Source organism: Nyctibius grandis, chromosome 17 (assembly GCF_013368605.1).
Source record: "Nyctibius grandis isolate bNycGra1 chromosome 17, bNycGra1.pri, whole genome shotgun sequence".
NCBI classification, from domain to species: Eukaryota; Metazoa; Chordata; class Aves; order Nyctibiiformes; family Nyctibiidae; genus Nyctibius; species Nyctibius grandis.
Window position 1 is genome coordinate 1,272,639 of NC_090674.1, and position 18,521 is coordinate 1,291,159.

The 18,521-nt window shown below is 53.4% G+C and overlaps 1 protein-coding gene across 3 annotated transcripts in view; it reads left to right on the forward strand.

Annotated features, from left to right (window-relative positions):
* Nucleotides 1-17,049, forward strand: part of USP48 (ubiquitin specific peptidase 48) — a 38,848-nt gene extending 21,799 nt beyond the window's left edge. The window contains exons 15-28 of one of the 3 annotated variants that reach the window (XR_011049399.1): nt 25-96; nt 3,920-4,044; nt 4,207-4,329; nt 6,994-7,055; nt 7,532-7,642; nt 8,277-8,407; nt 9,341-9,447; nt 11,145-11,249; nt 12,179-12,334; nt 12,550-12,675; nt 13,905-13,953; nt 15,322-15,348; nt 15,440-16,541; nt 16,592-17,049. Coding sequence is in view for 2 of the 3 variants with exons in the window: in XM_068414552.1 (XP_068270653.1) it covers nt 25-96; nt 3,920-4,044; nt 4,207-4,329; nt 6,994-7,055; nt 7,532-7,642; nt 8,277-8,407; nt 9,341-9,447; nt 11,145-11,249; nt 12,179-12,334; nt 12,550-12,675; nt 13,905-13,953; nt 15,322-15,348; nt 15,440-15,462 (1,217 nt within the window). In the remaining variant the exon portion in view is untranslated. Of the gene's footprint in view, nt 1-24; nt 97-3,919; nt 4,045-4,206; nt 4,330-6,993; nt 7,056-7,531; nt 7,643-8,276; nt 8,408-9,340; nt 9,448-11,144; nt 11,250-12,178; nt 12,335-12,549; nt 12,676-13,904; nt 13,954-15,321; nt 15,349-15,439 lie in introns of all 3 variants that reach the window. The other 2 variants (XM_068414552.1, XM_068414553.1) reach the window with 2 other exon arrangements.
* The last annotated feature ends 1,472 nt before the right edge of the window (nt 17,050-18,521 follow it).

Consider the following 18,521-nt stretch of genomic DNA (forward strand, 5'->3'; position numbering starts at 1 on the left):
CTTATACATGTTGTTTTTAATTAGATGAATCCAGTGAAGAGAAGAGAGAGGAGGAAGAGGAGTTAAATTTTAATGAAGACATCGTTTGCCCACATGGTAAGTCTCTCCGGGGGATGGAGCTGAATGTCTCTGTTGTTGCCCACTGCTTGAGACATTAACCTTGTAGCCTTTGCTCCCTCTAAGGCCAACGCGAGGCGTTACTGAAGAAATGCCCTTAATTCTCATTTTCCTGGTGCTTCTTGACGCTCAACCTTTGAGCTTTTAGTTGCCTGTTGCAGTCCAAGTTTTGTAAGGCCACGAAAGGGGTGTAAAGGTGGAGATGCTTGGAAATGGTGGGCTGGGGCAGGGAGCATCTCTGCCCCTTGCTAACGCAGCGACGGGCTGGAGCAGCACCGAAAACCTGCAGCCACGTGGAAGCTCTGAGAGTAGTAGGTGCAAATCAGTCCAGGTGGGAGCTGGGAGTATCCATTTATTCTCGTGGTTTACATGAAAACAGGAGCACTTACCTAACGACTGCCCAAACCCTGGGGCTGCTGAGGATATCGATTTACCAACCTGCTGTGCTTTGGTGTCCTTTTACGTAAGGTTTTGACCCGATGTTGGTTGTTTTTGCTACGTGACGGTTCATTAGCTACATCCTTGGCTGCCCTCTGGTTTAAATCTCACTTTTTTTAGCTTGTACGTCGCTCCCAGACATAACCCTGTTCTAATCTCTTTGGAGGCATCAATTCCCCTGCCAGGGATACTCACTCTTGTTCCTAGTAAGAAAGAAACACGCCATAAATTAGCAAGACACCTCCTGTCATCAAGGCTCATCAAGGAGGTAGAGTAACAGCTTGATAAAGCCTCGGTTTAAGGCAGAGTGTTTAAGCACTTTGTCAATGTTTAAGCAGTTTTTCAGAGCCCTTTAACGCCGTGCTTCCCATTGGCGCTGTTAGATAAAGGCGTGCGGTGCGGCGATGAAACATTTAATGTAGCCAGACGTGATGAAAATAGGCCAACGGGCTCTTGAAAATATTATGCTGGTAAAATCGCTCGTTGGTCTGTGACTTTGGGTCGTATCAGAATAAATAATATTAAATATAGGAGCCACTGGCAGGTGAGATTTCATCGTAACCTCCGATTACTCACGGAAAACCTTTCCACCTTGAAAATTGCCCTCTGGAGTGTATCAGCAAATCTATAATCTCAGTTTTACAGGCTTAATTTTGCCATGAAGGAGGTTCCTGCCTTCATGGTAGGCTCTGGAAAAGCCGGTGCTTTATCTGTGAGGTCTGGCTGGCCTCCCAAAATGCCATCCAGCCGTTCCCTTCGCATCTTTGCAGCAATTTCTCGCTCTCTAGTAGCTGCCTGACCCCAGCGAATAATTTTTTCCAGACACCAAGTTAAGATCTCTTTGATATCCATGTCCCTGGCTGGTGGGAGGGGGAAGCAGGATCAGCGGTGGTTGGGATCGTCCTCTTCCAGATGGCAAAGCGCTCGTTCCCTGCACACCCAGATCTGATTTTTCCCACCTCTTTCGCTCAGCGGCGTATTAATCTGTTTGCATTAATCACACGGTGTCAAGGCACTTATTTGTACAAGCTCATGCGTTTTGTTTTTTCCCTCCCCATCCTTGCTCTGGAAAGCAGCCTGGTCCTGCCTCCTCATGTGGTAAAGCTGGGCCACTTGATGAAGAACAAGTGGCCAAGCGCTGCGTCGCAGCGATCCAGCCCGACCTTTGTTTATTAGAGGAAAAGCAGGAGGGGGGAGCGTTGCTATTTTTTTTTTCCCCCTTTCAGGGGACCGGGCAGAAATCCAGGCTTGGCTGGAGTGAGGAGAGCTGCCGGCTCCGTGGGGCTGAGGAGCTGCTTGTAATATTAAAGAGCTGCCGGGGGGTGGGGAAGAAGGAGCCTTTTCTCCCTGTCTTCTTTCTGTAGCTCTTCAGGCTATAAAATACAGATAATAAGGGACCGTGCCCTTCGCTGGGCACCGCTCGGCGCCGCGACTTCGCCATCGCTGTTCTTCCCTCTCGCCGGCAAAACCCCCGTTGAGGCCTGAGCATTCCCACGGCGTCTCCAAATCTGCGTCGCAGCGACCGCTGCTCTTCTTTCTCGCTGTTGCCGTGCCTTGATTCCCAGCTGCTGTCTCCGAGGAGATGCGGTTGTGTCTTCCCCTTGGCCATCCATCAAGCCTGCGAGCGGGCGGCTGGTGGGATCCCTGAGCTCTCGCCTTCTCCGGTCTTTCCCAAGCCTTGTTTATCTGCCCCAACGCCTGTTGTCACGCGTGCACGTGGTGTCCAGATGCGTGAGCGTGACCTTTATGCTACGGCCAAAATCACAGAATCCCAGAGTCAATGAGGTTGGAAGAGCCCTCTGGGCTCATTGAGTCCAACCATTGCCCTGACACCACCATGGCAACTGGACCAGGGCACTAAGTGCCATGTCCAGTCTTGTCTTAAACCCCTCCAGAGATGGTGACTCCACCACCTCCCTGGGCAGCCCCTTCCAATGGCTAATGACCCTTGCTGAGAAGAAATGCTTCCTGATGTCCAACCTGACCCTCCCCTGGTGAAGCTTGAGGCTGTGTCCTCTTGTCCTATCGCTGGCTGCCTGGGAGAAGAGGCCAACTCCCACCCCGCTACAACCTCCCTTCAGGTAGTTGCAGACTGCACTAAGGTCACCTCTGAGCCTCCTCCTCTCCAGGCTAAACACCCCCAGCTCCCTCAGCCGTTCCTCGTAGGTCAGACCCTCCAGACCCTTCCCCAGCTTGGTCGCCCTCCTCCAGACTCGCACCAACACCTCAACGTCTTTCTTGAAGTGTCATTTGAAAATGACAAATTCCTCGTGCTAGACCATTCTTTGGGCTTTTCTTTTTTTGAGCTGCTTGAGCATCAGGATAAACAGTAACAGCAGGCAAGTTGTCTGGGGGAGAGCTGGTAAATCTTGCTCTGCATTTTCACACCCCAGTTATTCCCTAGAGCAGATCTAGGGTGCAGAATCTGTCCTTTCTGTGTTTTGAGGTGCTTGGATAGGACACTATCTCTCAGGAGGACACCTCTCCTACGAGGAGAGGCTGAGGGAACTGGGACTGTTCAGCTGGAGAAGAGCAGACTGAGGGGGGATCTTATCAATGCTCACAGATGCCTTAGGGGCGGGTGTCAAGGGGATGGGGCCAGACTCTTCTCAGTGGTGCCCAGCGACAGGACAAGGGGCAACGGGCACAAACTGAAACATGGGAAGTTCCATCTCAATATGAGGAAAAACTTCTTTACTGTGAGGGTGCCAGAGCCCGGGCACAGGCTGCCCAGGGAGGGTGGGGAGTCTCCTTCTCTGGAGATATTCAAAACCCACCTGGACACGACCCTGTGCAACGTGCTGTGGGTGACCCTGCTTTGGCAGGGGTTGGGCTGGATGATCTCCAGAGGTGCCTTCCAACCCCAGGCTGGGATTCTGTGACACACGAAGCCATCTGAGATTATACAGCAGTAATTTTGGGTTTTTTTTCAAGGAAAGCACCTGGCTCCTGTTTTCACGGGGCACGGGGTTAGTCTGCAGCTTTATGGAGTCGCCGTAAAAATGGTAGCTATGGGTAGCCAAGGGCAGAAAGCAGTAGCCCTGTGCCCTCTTCGGCTTGCCATTGCTTTTCCAAGCATCTCTTTACAACCCCTTGTATTTAGGCAGCTGCTTGGCTTCACGAGCGTGGAAATCTAAAGGACATGGATGTGAATTAAAGCCACGTTATTTTTTTTCCTGTCTAAACAAGGAAACGATAAAGAAGTTGAAGGTGACTTTGTGCATTAGTTGCGCTCTTTTTTTTTACTGACACGGTGTTGGCTGATAAACACGTGAATATCTTCCCCCCATGTTTATACCCTGTAATCTCTTCAATCGAGTCAGGGCTGCAAAACATCACCTTTCTCTTGTCTCCCTCTCTGCAGGTGACCTGTGCATATCCGAAAACGAACGGCGGGTGGTTTCCAAGGAAGCCTGGGAGAAACTCAAGCAATATTTTCCAAAGGCCCCCGAATTCCCAAATAACAAAGAGTGCTGTTCCCAGTGCAAGGTATTTAAATGCCAACTAACATTACCCTTTTATTGACCGTAAATACACGGTCATATTTCTGCTTTTCTTTTTAACGCAACCCAGTGCGGTGGAGGAAAGTAATGTCACCTTTTAACAGGAGCTGGGAACTGAAGCTGTGGTGTAATTAACTGTTTCATGCAGATTTTGGAGCGTGAAGGGGAGGAAAACGAAGCTCTGCATAAGATGATGGCCAGTGAGCAGAAGAATTCTCTCCAGAACCTATTTCATGATAAATGCAGACCTTGCCTGGGCAGCTGGCCTCAGGTATGGGAAAGAGGGCGACCAGGGGAGCGTAGCAGGGCTTGGGGGAGGTTTTTATTAGCTTTTATCCTAAAAAATTTTATTTTTCCTGGAAGAGAGACTTGCCTGATAATCATTCACTCGGTCTGAGCGAGCCTGTGCCAGCGGAGCTCACACGTGTGTGGTGCCGAGGTGTGATTTCCCCTGATTATCCGTGCTGGCACAAAGCCCTGCTAGATACACGAGAAGGGCTCGTGAGCCAGCGTAGCTGTGGCTGGCTCCAAGTCAGCTCGATAAGCAGCGACAATATTGCTGCTGCGGTCACATCCACCCCTAGAAGGACCAAAACGGTGCGGCCGTGCCGGTGGAGGTGGCTTTCCACCACCCTTCGTCTGCCTTCCCGTGCAGGCCAGGCTTTGGTGCTGGTCGGGCAAAATTCATGTGTGCTCCAGCATCCTCCTCCGTCCTGGAGAGCTCAGGGGGAGCTTCCCTAAGTGCTGGAGCCCTGCAAAGGGTGAGGCTGCACCTCGAATCCTGTGTTCAGGTTTGGGCCCCTCACTACAAGAAAGACCTTGAGGTGCTGGAGGGAGTCCAGAGAAGGGCAACAAAGGTGGTGAAGGGTCTGGAGCACAAGGAGAAGGGTCTGGAGAACTTCTGAGGAGCAGCTGAGGGCCCTGGGTGTGTTTAGTCTGGAGAGAAGGAGGCTGAGGGGAGACCTTCTCGCTCTCTACAGCTGCCTGAAAGGAGGGTGTAGCAAGGTGGGTGTTGGTCTCTTCTCCCAGGTAACAAGTGATAGGACAAGAGGAAACAGCCTCAAGTTGTGCCAGGGGAGGTTTAGATTGGAGATGAGGGACAATTTCTTCCCCAAAAGGGTCGTCAAGCATTGGAACAGGCTGCCCAGGGCGGTGGTGGAGTCCCCATCCCTGGAGGGATTTAAAAGCCGTGTAGATGTGGTGCTGAGGGACATGGGTTAGTGGTGGCCTTGGCAGTGCTGGGTTAACGGTTGGACTCGATGATCTGAAAGGTCTTTCCCAATCAAAACGATTCTATGAAATAGAAGTGATGGCTGTGCAAGACCTCTTGTACCAGCTTCTCCCTGGTACAACCATGCAGCTCTCCAGGACTTCCTTGGGGCTTCGAGGCAGCTCAAAAGAAACGGCACAAGCCTGTTGGCTCGATGCCTTGGCTCCCGGACGTCTCGCTGGGCACTGGTTAATGATTGACTCTTAGATCCTGCCAAGCTGCTTTGGCAGGTCCTGCGTGGGTCGCTCCGACGTGTGGGGGCAGCGTCCTGCTCTCAGGTGTCTTCTCCAGCCGTGAAGACACGGATTGACCTCAGGGTCAATACGGATCCATGTCTCAGAACCAGGGAGCCCCAAAAGGGTTTAAATGGGGAATGGTCTGGGCTGAGCTGGAATACTACCAGGTCCTCCAGGTGCTATATAAGGGAGGTATCTGGTTGGATCTGTGTTTGTAGCTGGAGTAGGTGATCACAGAATCACAGAATCAATGAGGTTGGCAGAGCCCTCTGGGATCATCGAGTCCAACCGTTGCCCTGACCCCACCATGGCAACTACACCATGGCACTAAGTGCCATGTCCAGGCTTTTCTTAAACCCCTCCAGAGATGGTGACTCCACCACCTCCCTGGACAGCCCCTTCCAATGGCTAATGACCCTTGCTGAGAAGAAATGCTTCCTAATGTCCAACCTGACCCTCCCCTGGCGAAGCTTGAGGCTGTGTCCTCTTGTCCGATCGCTGGTTGCCTGGGAGAAGAGGCCGACTCCCACTTCACTACAACCTCCCTTCTGATGGAAAGCTGGAGCCCATCACCATGGGTCAGCTTGAAATACGAAGATCTCTCTGGGCAGTGAGGTTACATCCTCCACTCTCTTTGAATTTCCCAAGGGAGCCTGATAAAAAAAATCACTGAGGGTCTTTCCCTCGAGCTTTGTGAGTTTTCCTGATCTAAACCAGTTGAGGTTCGGGGAAGGAAATAAGTGAAGAGGTTTAATCTAGAGGAGATGGAGATTAAAAAATTATATATATATTCCTCAGGTGTGCTGAATTTTCTTGCAGAATGATGGAATGAGCCCTTAAATCTGCGTTAGGGCATGAAAATTATTTTGTCACCCAGCTCTTAGGGTTTCAGTAGTTTCTTGTCCAGGAGCAGATGATCTCATGGCAAATCATTTGGGGCAGGAAAACAACAGTTTATCCTAAAACCGCTGAGGGTGCACGGCCACGGAGTTGAATCGTGCTGTTGCCAAAAGGAGAAACTTCTGGATTTTAATGGGTGAAGTCAATGAGGCAGGTTGGGGTGGTCTCACCCCCCACCCATGGGAGTGCATCTGCTTTTGACCCCGAGTCCCCGGCGAGATGAAACATGGTGCTGGGGATTCGTAGCTGCTCCAGGGGGAATGACTGTTTCCTGCTGTGAATTCAAAGTAATTGGATCTAAAGCTAAATTAACTTAGTCATAAACATGAGATTAGTAATGTAAGTGCTTAGTACTTGATCCCAAATTGTTTTACTTGGCTTTCCCAGCGCGCTTGGATGGAGTTGTCATGGTAAGAACGCCGAGGTCTCGCAGAGAATGAGAAAAAGCTGAGCAGTCATTGCTTCTCTAGTGTTGGGTTAATTAAAAAAGATCCTTTTATATTTTTTTCCCCTTCTTTTTCACCTCCAGGAGACAGATGAGCTCTATATTGTTTCGCAGTTCTTTGTAGAAGAATGGAGGAAATTTGTCAGGTAACTTGGCTTGAGGTTTTTGGTCCTTTTTTTATTCCTTTTTTTGGGGGGGGCTGTAGATAACTATTTTGCTGTTGAATCCCGGCGCGGTGTGTCGTTACCTCTGGGGAAACGAGGCAGCTGATTTTTGCAGGACTCCTGTCACTTGTAATACGTTCTAAGAAACTAAATTTCCTTGTTTACCGTCTCTTAACCAGATGGTGGGATTAGATCGTAACCTGATTAGGTTTTTTTTCATCTGTCTGGAGCTGTATCCTAGGCAAAGGTCACCGCTCAATCCTGTTTCCGCGGGCGGCTGGTGGTGGTAGATGGAAATCTCTGCTAGATATCAGAGTCGTTTGGCAGCGTGCAGGAACGCAGATCTGATTGCCTCGTTGGTAGCAGTTTAATATTCCCTGGTGGAATGTCACACACGTGTGATTCCTCCTGGGGTTTGTATGAAATAACCTTGACCGAGCTCTGCAAACCGCTTGCAGGAGGCCGACACGATGCAGCCCCGTGTCCTTGGTGGGAAACAGCGGCCTGCTCTGCCCCCACGGCGGCCTCATGTTCACCTACGCTTCCATGACCAAAGAAGACTCCAAACAGTGAGTTTCTTCTCTTCTGCCTTTGCCGGGTGCCTTCATCTCTTGTGAGAACATCCCCGGAGACTCGTTGAGCTGCAGCAACACGAGGAGCAAATGCTTTCCCTTGACCAAAAAACATACCCTTTCTCAGGCTCACCTCATGCAAGGCAAGACCTAAATCATCGAAGGATGCTGGGTCAGAGGGAAAAAAAAATGGAGCTTACTTCAGCTTGGCTAGTTCCTAACAATAAACTCCCCTGGATTTAACCAGGGCATAGAAGCATCCAGCTTCCTTATGATCTGCTTTCCGTGAGACTTGCCCCCGCAGCGCTGGACGCTGGGCAGCAGTTCATGCTCCGTAGCGTTGCTTCTGCAGTGATGCAGAACTAAAAGTAGCAGATCTTCCACTTCTCCTCCTCCTCCTCCATCCTCCCTCCGGCGTGACTGGAGCAGAACAGCGTCACTAATAACACGCTGCTGTTTCCTTGTTAGCTTGTACAGGCCCTCCCGTGTAGCTGGAGTCAGGGATTGATTTTTTGCAGCTTTTCTTTCATTGCCAGATTTAAAAATAAAAAAAAAAGTGGGGGGAGGCTGTTGAGGAGCTCGGGGCTCAGCTTTTTCATGGCATAAAGCACGTTGTTGTTCCTTTGCACAGTATAGCTCTAATATGGCCCAGCGAGTGGGAGAGGATTCAAAAACTCTTCGTCGTGGATCACGTCATCAAAATCATCCGCACGCAGGTGGCCGGGGCGGACCCCGAGAGCGCACTTTACACCTCTGAGCCTGGTGAGTGAAGCTGTGCTCTCTGGCCTCTGTTCTTTTGCTAATTGGTGCTAATTCCTAGGGAAATGGCTCTTTTTTTGGATAAAGGGTCAGATCTCCATAAATCCAGACTGGGCAGAGAATGGATCGAGAGCAGCCCTGAGGAGAAGGACTTGGGGGTGATGGGTGACAGAAGGTCAACGTGACCCATCAATGTGCGCTTGCAGCCCAGAAAGCCAACGGTGTCCTGGGCTGCATCCCCAGCAGCGTGGCCAGCAGGGCGAGGGAGGGGATTCTGCCCCTCTGCTCCGCTCTCGTGAGACCCCCCCTGCAGTGCTGCGTCCAACTCTGGGGCCCCCAACACAAAAAAGACATGGAGCTGTTGGAGCGAGTCCAGAGGAGGCCACAGAGATACTCAGAGGGCTGGAGCCCCTCTGCTGTGGAGACAGGCTGAGAGAGCTGGGGCTGTTCAGCCTGGAGAAGAGAAGGCTCCGGGGAGACCTTCTAGCACCTTCCAGTACCTGAAGGGGCTACAGGAAAGCTGGAGAGGGGCTTTTTACAAGGGCATGGAGTGACAGGACGAGGGGGAATGGTTTTAAACTGCAAGAGGGGAGATTGAGATGAGATCTGAGGAAGAAATTCTTTGCCGTGAGTGTGGTGAGAGCCTGGCCCAGGTTGCCCAGAGCAGCTGCGTCTGCCCCCTCCCTGGCAGTGTTCAAGGCCAGGTTGGAGGGGGCTTGGAGCAACCTGGTCTGGTGGAAGGTGTCCCTGCCCGTGGCAGGGGGGTTGGAACTGGATGGGCTTTAAGGTCCCTCCAACCCAAACCAGTCTGTGAGTCTCTGATCTAAGGGCATCCCGAACTTGGCAGATAACCCTGTTAGCAGTGAGAGGCGCTGGGCAGGTGTCTCCAAGGAGCTGAAGCAATTAAATGCATTTTTTCCCTTTGTGCCTTCCCAGAACTCTGTCCAGGGTGCAGAGAAGGGCTGTTATGCCAACAGCAGCGGGACCTGCGTGAGTACACCCAAGCAACCATCTACGTCCATAAAGTGGTGGATAATAAAAAGGTACGGCTTCTCCCTCGGTCCCTGCTCATCCTCACTCCGTTTCCTTTAACAGAAACTACGCCGAGAAGCCCAATAACGATCCGAACGCTGCCTCCTCGTAGGGCTGGGACCTGCTGGTGGGGATGCTGGGTGGTCTGTGGTGGTGGGCAGGGCAACTTTGATTATTTTAGGGAATGTTGTAACCATTTTTTCTCCTCATAATCGCGTTACCAGGCTCTACCTGTTCTCCTCCCCGTGCAATATTTGTCTTTTCCTTTCTTGGTTGCTCAAGTGACGTTTATTCCTAGACAGAAATAAGCTCTTCAACCTCCGTGCTGAGGAAATAGCAGTGAGCTTAAGAGATGGTTTTCAAGATCCCACCTATGAAGCTATGAATTATGTCTGGGCTTTACTGGGGTCTGAAGGGATCAGTATCAGGTCTAGAATTGGCTTTACAGGTACCCAAAAAGTGGTTAAATTAACTCTTCCTCCTTGTTTTATGCTCTAAGGGGGAAACTGAGGCTCGTGGGCAAGCTCAGATAAAGATGTTCCCTGCCCCTTTGCAGCGTGGGGTTGGTTTTTTTTTCGCCTCTCATTGATTTCCCCCTCCCTGCCAATGTCAGGGAGGAGCTGGAGCCCGCAGAACTGCAGGATGCCAGAGGCTGGACGGGTTTCTGCCATGGTTGCGAGACGCAGAGCACGCAGCAGGGTCTGGAGCCATCAGCTGGGGGTTCTCAGCCTGTCTCGAGGCTGTATCTTGGCTCTGGTGCAGAAGAGGGTTGTTTGTTTGGTTGGTTTTTTTTTTTCTGGTGTTGGACAGGACCACGCTCACACGTGGGGCTGGCAAAAAAAAAAAACACAGGCAGCTATTCTGTGCCGAGCAGCTGGAGTCAGAGAGAGGGGGCGAGAGCTCGCCTGCGAGATCCCTCATTAGCGGGGCAGCCTCGTGCGGCAATAACGCGTGGGCAGAGCTCGGCGTGGGGCGGCACTGCCGGAATGTGGAGGGCTCCAGGGAGGCTGCGCTTGGCGCTGGAGGTTGGGAGCTGGGATTTGTGTCGTTAATTGCAAATACATCGACGGAGAAACGAGCTCTGGGCATCCAGGATGGCGAGTGCGCCAGTCTCCCGGGCGCCTGCAAGCCCCAGCTCCGGGCCAAGCGTAGCTGCGGATTTGTGTCCGGCAGATCCAGACCTGGAGTGACTTCTACAGAACTAACATCCCTTTTTTAGTGATATATCGGTGTAAATTCTTGAGCTTTCCTTTATTTACAACCTCCAGAGCCGTAAATAACGGTGTGGAGTGCCTCTGTCAGCCTGCTGCGGGGTTGGATGAGTGTCTAATTTACAGATAATATTTCATTTCATAATAACACTTAAATGAAGCAGAGAAGCAGCCAGCTAATGGGAAAGAAATCAGTGCAGCCCCCGGGAGACTTTCCCCCTTGCCTCGAGGGGAGGGTATGTCCTGAGCCGCAGGAAGCACCTGCGATTCGATAAGAAGCTCGTTCTCCTGAGCAGAATCCCCCCGTGGTTCCATGCAGCTGGGGAAGGGGTGGAGAAGACTTTGCCCCAGAGCACGTGGAGCAGATGCCTGGGTTATTCCTGCTCTTGCCTGGGTTTGTCGGATCGAGGTGACATCCTGGAGGTCTCGTGATGTGACAGTCTGGGGTCGCTGCTGTCGGGTTAGTTATGGAGTATGGTTTATTTTTATGACTTCAGGTAATGAAGGACGCTGCTCCGGAGCTGAACGTGAGCAGCTCAGAAGCTGAAGAGGAAAGGGAGGAAAATAAGCCAGAAGGGGAGCAAGACCCAGATTTTAACCAGGTAGAGACCAAAAATCCCACCAGGTTCTTGGATTTTTGCATCATCCTCTTGAGTCATGGCTACTCAAGAGGATGGAGTAGCTACATCATGTAGCTACATGTCTACGTGGTGGCGTAGGCACCTCCTCTGGTCACCACTAGCAGAATCAGAATCAGTGAGGTTGGAAGAGCCCTCTGGGATCATCAAGTCCAACCATTGCCCTGACACCACCATGTCAACTAGACCATGGCACTAAGTGCCATGTCCAGGCTTTTCTTAAACCCCTCCAGAGATGGTGACTCCACCACCTCCCTGGGCAGCCCCTTCTAATGTCTAATAACCCTTTCTGTAAAGAAATTCTTCCTGATGTCCAACCTGAACCTCCCTTGGTGAAGCTTGAGGCTGTGTCCTCTTGTCCTATCGCTGGTTGCCTGGGAGAAGAGGCCGACTCCCACCCCACTACAACCTCCCTTCAGGTAGTTGTAGACTGCACTAAGGTCACCTCTGAGCCTCCTCTTCTCCAGGCTAAACAACCCCAGCTCCCTCAGCCGTTCCTCGTAGGTCAGACCCTCCAGACCCTTCACCGGCTTGGTCGCCCTCCTCTGCACTCGCTCCAACAGGTGAAAAGTGTCTTCAATTGTCCTTTGGATGGTCGTACCACCCCATGGCTTTGTTCTTGGAGAGGTCAGATGTTGATGGTGGCTTGTGCGCTGGGCCAGTCATCCGCCCCATGCCAGTGTTAGGAGCAAGAACCGAGGTTTCAAGTCAAACCCTTCACTCCTCTTGATACTCGCATGCGACGACTCGCTTTCAAAGGGGCTTTTCGATGCTTCGTGCCTTCCCTCGCATGACCACCTCGCCCAAAACACAGCCCTGGGCACAGGGAAGGGTGTATTTTCCACAAATTACAAAGTTTGAGGGTCCCAATTTATTTTTTCCACCTCTTGTAGACCAATGGCGGTGCAAAGCGCCAGAAGACCTCGCACCAGAGCTACGTCACTTACCAAAACCAAGGCATCAGGCGGAGCACCCGGCACCGCAAAGTCCGAGGGGAGAAAGCGCTGCTTGTTTCTGCTAACCAGACGCTGAAAGAGCTGAAAATCCAGGTGAGGTGGTTTTCCTCCGAGGAATGGGTCGTCTTGAGTAAGAAAACGCACAATTCAGAGCACGTGGCTGGGAGGCGATGGAGGGAAAAGAGTGTGAAACCCCACGTGGAGTTGAAAGACGCGCGTTGCTCTTCTACGTGGTGTTTTTTTTGTAGCTGAGTGTAGCTTTTTGTTCCCTCCGCCCAAAATCAGCGTGTCTCATTGTGTTGGCACAGATCATGCATGCATTTTCAGTTGCTCCCTTCGACCAGAACTTGTCGATCAACGGGAGGTTACTGACGGACGACACGGCGACGCTGGGCAGCCTGGGAGTCATCCCCGAGTCCGTCATTTTGTTAAAGGTAAGGGGAGGGTGGAGCTGGCAGGAGTCGAATAAAGCAGAGAATTGAAGTGATTTTGGGGTACGACCAAAGAGAAACGTGTGAAAACTGCCCTGCACTAGACATAGAATCACAGAGTGGTTGGAAGGGACCTCTGGAGATCATCCAGCCCAACCCCTGCCCAAGCAGGGTCACCCACAGTATGTTGCACAGGGTTGTGTCCAGGTGGGTTTTGAATATCTCCAGAGAAGGAGACTCCCCCCCTCCCTGGGCAGCCTGTGCCCGGGCTCTGGCACCCTCAGAGTGAAGAAGTTTTTCCTCATATTGAGATGGAACTTCCCATGTTTCAGTTTGTGCCCGTTGCCCCTTGTCCTGTCGCTGGGCACCACTGAGGAGAGTCTGGCCCCATCCCCTTGACACCCCCCTGAGGTATTTGTAAGTGCTGATAAGATCCCCCCTCAGTCTGCTCTTCTTCAGCTGAACAGCCCCAGCCCCCTCAGCTTCTCCTCATCGGAGAGATGCTCCAGCCCTCTGACCATCTCCGTACCCCTCCGCTGGACTCTCTCCAGTAGTTCCTTGTCTCTCTTGAACTGGGGGGCCCAGAACTGCACACAGGTACTCCAGGTGTGGCCTCACCAGGGCAGTGTAGAGGGGTAGGAGAACCTCCCTCAACCTGCCGGCCACACTCTTCCTCACGCACCCCAGGACACCATTGGCCTTCCTGGCCCCAAGGGCACTTTGCTGGCTCACGGGGAACTTGGTGTCCACCAGAACTCCCAGGTCCTTCTCTGCAGAGCTGCTTCCCATCAGGTCAGCCCCAGCCTGTACCGGTGCATGGGGTTGTTCCTCCCAAGGTGCAGGACCCTACACTTGCCTTGGTTGAGCTTCATGAGGTTCCTCTCCTCCCAGCTCTCCAGCCTGTCCAGGTCTCGCCGAGTGGCAGCACAGCCTTCGGGTGGATCGACTACTCCTCCCAGTTTGGTGCCACCAGCAAACTGGCTGAGGGGACGCTCAGTCCCTTCATCCAGGTCGTTGAGGAATAAGTTAAACAAGGCTGGGGACCCAGGACTGACCCCTGAGGAACACCCCTGGGGACGGCTAAATTAGGGACCAAGTCCTCCCCTCTTGCTCCCAAACGCTGTGTGGGCAAGAGACCTGTTCCCTGCTCCCGTCCGGCGTGGGACGGGGAGCCCTGAACTTCCTGACGAGGTTCCGTGCTCGTTAATCCCCCACTCCGCTTCCTTTTCCAGGCTGACGAACCAATCGCAGATTACGCGGCGATGGACGACGTTATGCAAGGTGAGAGGGGGACGGGAGAGCCCCGGGGGGTTTGGGGAAGGCACTTTGACACTGGGATTTTGGGAGATGTGTTGGTGGCCGAGGATTGTGTTGGATTTGGGTTCAAAGGTGGGAAATAAAGAGATGTTGAAGGTTTCCCATCGCTGTCAACGGGCAATAACGCGGTGGGTAGATGATGGTGGAGCAGTGGATGTGGTCTGGCTTGATGTTGACACAGTCTCCCACAGCATCCTCACAGCTAAACTGGGGAAGTGTGGTCTGGCTGATCGGGTAGTGAGGTGGGTTGGGAACTGGCTGAAGGAAAGAAGCCAGAGAGTGGTGGTCAATGGGACAGAGTCCAGTTGGAGGCCTGTGTCTAGTGGAGTCCCTCAAGGGTCGGTTCTGGGACCAGCACTATTCAATATATTCATTAATGACTTGGATGAGGGAATAGAGTGCACTGTCAGCAAGTTCGCTGATGACACCAAACTGGGAGGAGTGGCTGACACCCCAGAAGGCTGCGCAGCCATTCAGAGAGACCTGGACAGGCTGGAGAGTTGGGCGGGGAGAAATTTAATGAACTATAACAAGGGCAAGTGTAGAGTCCTGCACCTGGGCAAGAACAACCCCATGTACCAGTACAAGTTGGGGACAGACCTGTTGGAGAGCAGCGTAGGGGAAAGGGACCTGGGGGTCCTAGTGGACAGCAGGATGACCATGAGCCAGCAGTGTGCCCTCGTGGCCAAGAAGGCCAATGGCATCCTGGGGTGTATGAGAAGGGGTGTGGTTAGTAGGTCGAGAGAGGTTCTCCTCCCCCTCTACTCTGCCCTGGTGAGGCCGCATCTGGAATATTGTGTCCAGTTCTGGGCCCCTCAGTTCAAGAAGGACAGGGAACTGCTAGAGAGAGTCCAGCGCAGAGCCACGAAGATGATTAAGGGGGTGGAACATCTCCCTTATGAGAGGCTGAGGGAGATGGGTCTCTTTATCTTGGAGAAGAGGAGACTGAGGGGTGACCTCATTAATGTTTATAAATATGTAAAGGGCAAGTGTCATGAGGATGGAGCCAGGCTCTTCTCAGTGAAATCCCTTGACAGGACAAGGGGCAACGGGTGCAAGCTGGAGCACAGGAGGTTCCACATAAATATGAGGAAAAACTTTACAGTGAGGGTAACTGAACACTGGCACAGGCTGCCCAGAGAGGGTGTGGAGTCTCCTTCTCTGGAGACGTTCAAAACCCGCCTGGACGCGTTCCTGTGTGACGTGATCCAGGTGGTCCTGCTCTGGCAGGGGGATTGGACTGGATGATCTTTCGAGGTCCCTTCCAGTCCCTGACATTCTGTGATTCTGTGAAATGAGGCTTCTAACACCGTGTCTCTTCCTTCCCCCCAGTCTGTATGCCTGAAGAAGGATTTAAAGGTGAGTCTGGGCATTGGTTTTTTTCCTGCCCCTTTATTTCTACCCACTCTAACTTCATCCCATAACCATCATCATCTTTTTTTCTCCTCAGGGACTGGTTTACTTGGCCACTGATGGTTTTTTCTCAACGCTGACGACGGAGGAGCGACCAGAAGGGAAGAGGATTTTTGACATGGTAGGGCATTAAAATTAAAATTAAAAAATATATATATGGAGACAGGAGTGAACTCTGACTCTTCCAGAAGGCAGAAATGACTGTGTGTCCCCCCCCTTAAAAAAAAAAATGCCTTATGTCAAAAGCAGATTGCACTGAAGGACGTCCCGCCTCGGAGAGCGCGTTCCCCGCTTTTATATTTAATAAATCGACAGGAAAAGGGGTTGGAATCCAGCTGATGAAAACCCACCTCGATCTGGTGTCAACTCTTCCGCCGTAACAACCAAACTTGAGCTGTTTGAACCCAAAACGGACGCCGCGCTCTGCTCCCGAAGCCTTCGGGCACGGGGGGGCCGCTGCCCCGACCCCTCCTTTGCCTCCCAACCGTTCGGGGGGCTTTCAAGCACCCGCCTGCTCCTTTCTCTGTGAACTGTCGTTGGTTTTTTTAGACACTTTGGGGTATTTTCCCAACATCTTGGGTACATTCAACTTCTGAGAACATCTTGGCGCTTTGAGCCTGCGCTCGGGGAGCCGGCGAAGGGGGCGCGGGTGGGGGACGTGTTTCCCGTGGGAAAAGTGGTTATTTTTCTCTTTTCCCCTTCTTATTTTTCAGCAATGCACTAAAATTATTATTATTATTATTATTATTTACACCTGTAGCTCCCAGAAGGGATCTCTCCCCGTTACCTATTAGTAGCAGGAAATAGTGAACACTTCCAGACTGAACAAAAAGGGCGCTGAGGTCCCTCCCTGATAAAATTTAGACGTTTCCTCGTCCCTTTTACAGCCTTTTAACATATTTCCACGGCCAAACGCGAGGCGGAGAGTTGGCTGGAGGTTTTTAAAGGATTGCAGGAGTTTGGGGCTGCGAGAAAAGGAAAGGGGGACACGTATCCCGTCCCGACAACCTCAGTAGTGCTTGTTTTAAACAACATTTTTACTCCAAAGAATTAGGGCGCAGGGGCTCAGCGTCCTGCTGCCCGTCCCCAGCGGGTTTTAGGGTGAAGCAGGCGGCGTTTGGGGCCGTGGGGCTCTAGAGGTGGGTTTTGGGGTGAAGCAGGCGGCGTTTGGGGCCGTGGGGCTCTAAAGGTGGGTTTTGGGGTGAAGCAGGCTTCCTCCTGTGGGGCCGGACGGGAGGTTTCTTATCCCCACACCGAAGCACTCGCCCTTGTACATATTTCCTGGAAGTTCCATGTTTTGTTGGTTTCAATTTGATGTTAATTTTTTTTTTTTTCATTTGCTGTTAAATCTTTTGGGGTTTTTTTTTTTTTCAATTTACTGTTAAATTTTTTTCTTAATGTTATAAAAATCTTTTCCTTGAGCTTCGAACGTTACAAAATTTCAAGTCTTTAAACTCAGCTGGAAGGAACGAGCCCGGGGGGGGCCGGGGCGCTGTATGGCCGTACCCCGGCATCGCCGCAGGTCCCCGATGTCCTCAAAGACCCTGTTACCGTTTTGTCTGTTCTTTGCAAACTTTTATGGGATTTAAATTGTCGTTCGAGCTGTGGAAGCCTTTATTAAAGCTCATACCCGTGCTCTGTCTCTTATTTTAAGGTTCGGGGTTTATTATGCTCCAAATCCCACCCCAATGGGACGTGGGTGCTGCGGGGTGGGGATGGGAGCGAGCGGGGTCCCGTGGCAGCGGGCATCGCCCCACCCTTGGCCCAGCTACGGGGATTTATTGAGGCCACGATGGGGCAGCGGCTCCTCGGTGTGTGATGGACCAGTTGGGTGTCCCCATCACGTCCCACCCCGTCCCCACCCTGGGCTGATGCTTCCCCCGGGGGGCTGCGTGGCCCTGGCTCGGTGCCAGCTCCAGCTCCTTCCACCCTGCCCCCAGCCCTTCCGCGAGGGTCCCCGGAGCTGGGGTGTCCCTCCAGTCACCACAGTGGCCCCAGGCGGGAGATGGATGCTGGGGGGCAGGGTGTGGGGTGCTCACATGTGTCCTGGGTGCTGTTGGTGGGTAGAGGAGAAGGTCTTGGGGGTGGTGGATAGGGGTACCAGGGATGGGTGGGTGGGTGGATGGATGGATGGGGGTACCCTGGGTACCAGGGATGGGGAGAGGGATGGGGGGGGTGCCCTGGGTGCCAGGGAGGGAGGGACAGGGGTACCCTGGGTGACAAGGAGAGATGTAGGGGAGTACCCTGGGTGCCAGGGATGGGTGGAGGGATGTAGGGGGGGGTATCCTGGGTGCCAGGGAGGGAGGGACAGATGGAGGGGGGTACCCTGAGTGCTCAGAGGTGGGTGGGTGGATGGTACACAGGTACCAGGGATGGATTGGGGGGGGGTACCCCGCTGGCTGAACAGGGGGGGTACGGGGAGGATGGGCAGGGGGGTACCCGGGTACCAGCCGGGGGGGGGGAGGGGGGATGGAGACGGTTCCTCGGGGAGCGGGGGGGGATTCGGGGGTTACCCGGGGGTGGGGGGGGGCAGCGGGGAGCACCCCGGTGGTCCCGGAGAGGGGAGCGGGGCTGGAGGGGGGGTCCCAGCCTGGGGGTGAGGCCGTGCCCAGCGCCGGGGTCCGTTCCCAGGTGCCGGTTCCGGGGCCGGTTCCCGGTTGAGCAGTTCCCCCGGTTGCCGGTTCCGGTACCGGTTCCCGGTGTCCGCCACCCCCGGAGGGGCCGCCCCGCCCCGCTGCACGTGACGCGCCGCCGTGGCTGCGAGCGGCGGAGGCTCCGGTACCGGCCCCGGCCCCGCTCCGGTACCGGCCCCGCTCCGGTACCGGCCCCAGCCGCGGCCCCGCCGCCCCTCCGGTAAGTGCCGCGCCGCGGGGAACCGGGGTCCCCCCCCGGCCCGGGAGACCCCCCCCACCCTGGTGTCGTGTGTGTCCCCCCCCCGGTGACCTTCAGCTGCTGCCGGTACCGGCAACGGGGGGAGAGGCGGGGGGGGGGGCTCCGGGTCTGGGCGGGGGTAGGTGTCAGCCCCCCATGTACCCCCCCAACCTGCCCCCAATATCCCCCCCGTTAATTACCCCCCAACCTGTCCCCCCAATATCCCCTCACATTAATTTACCCCCCAA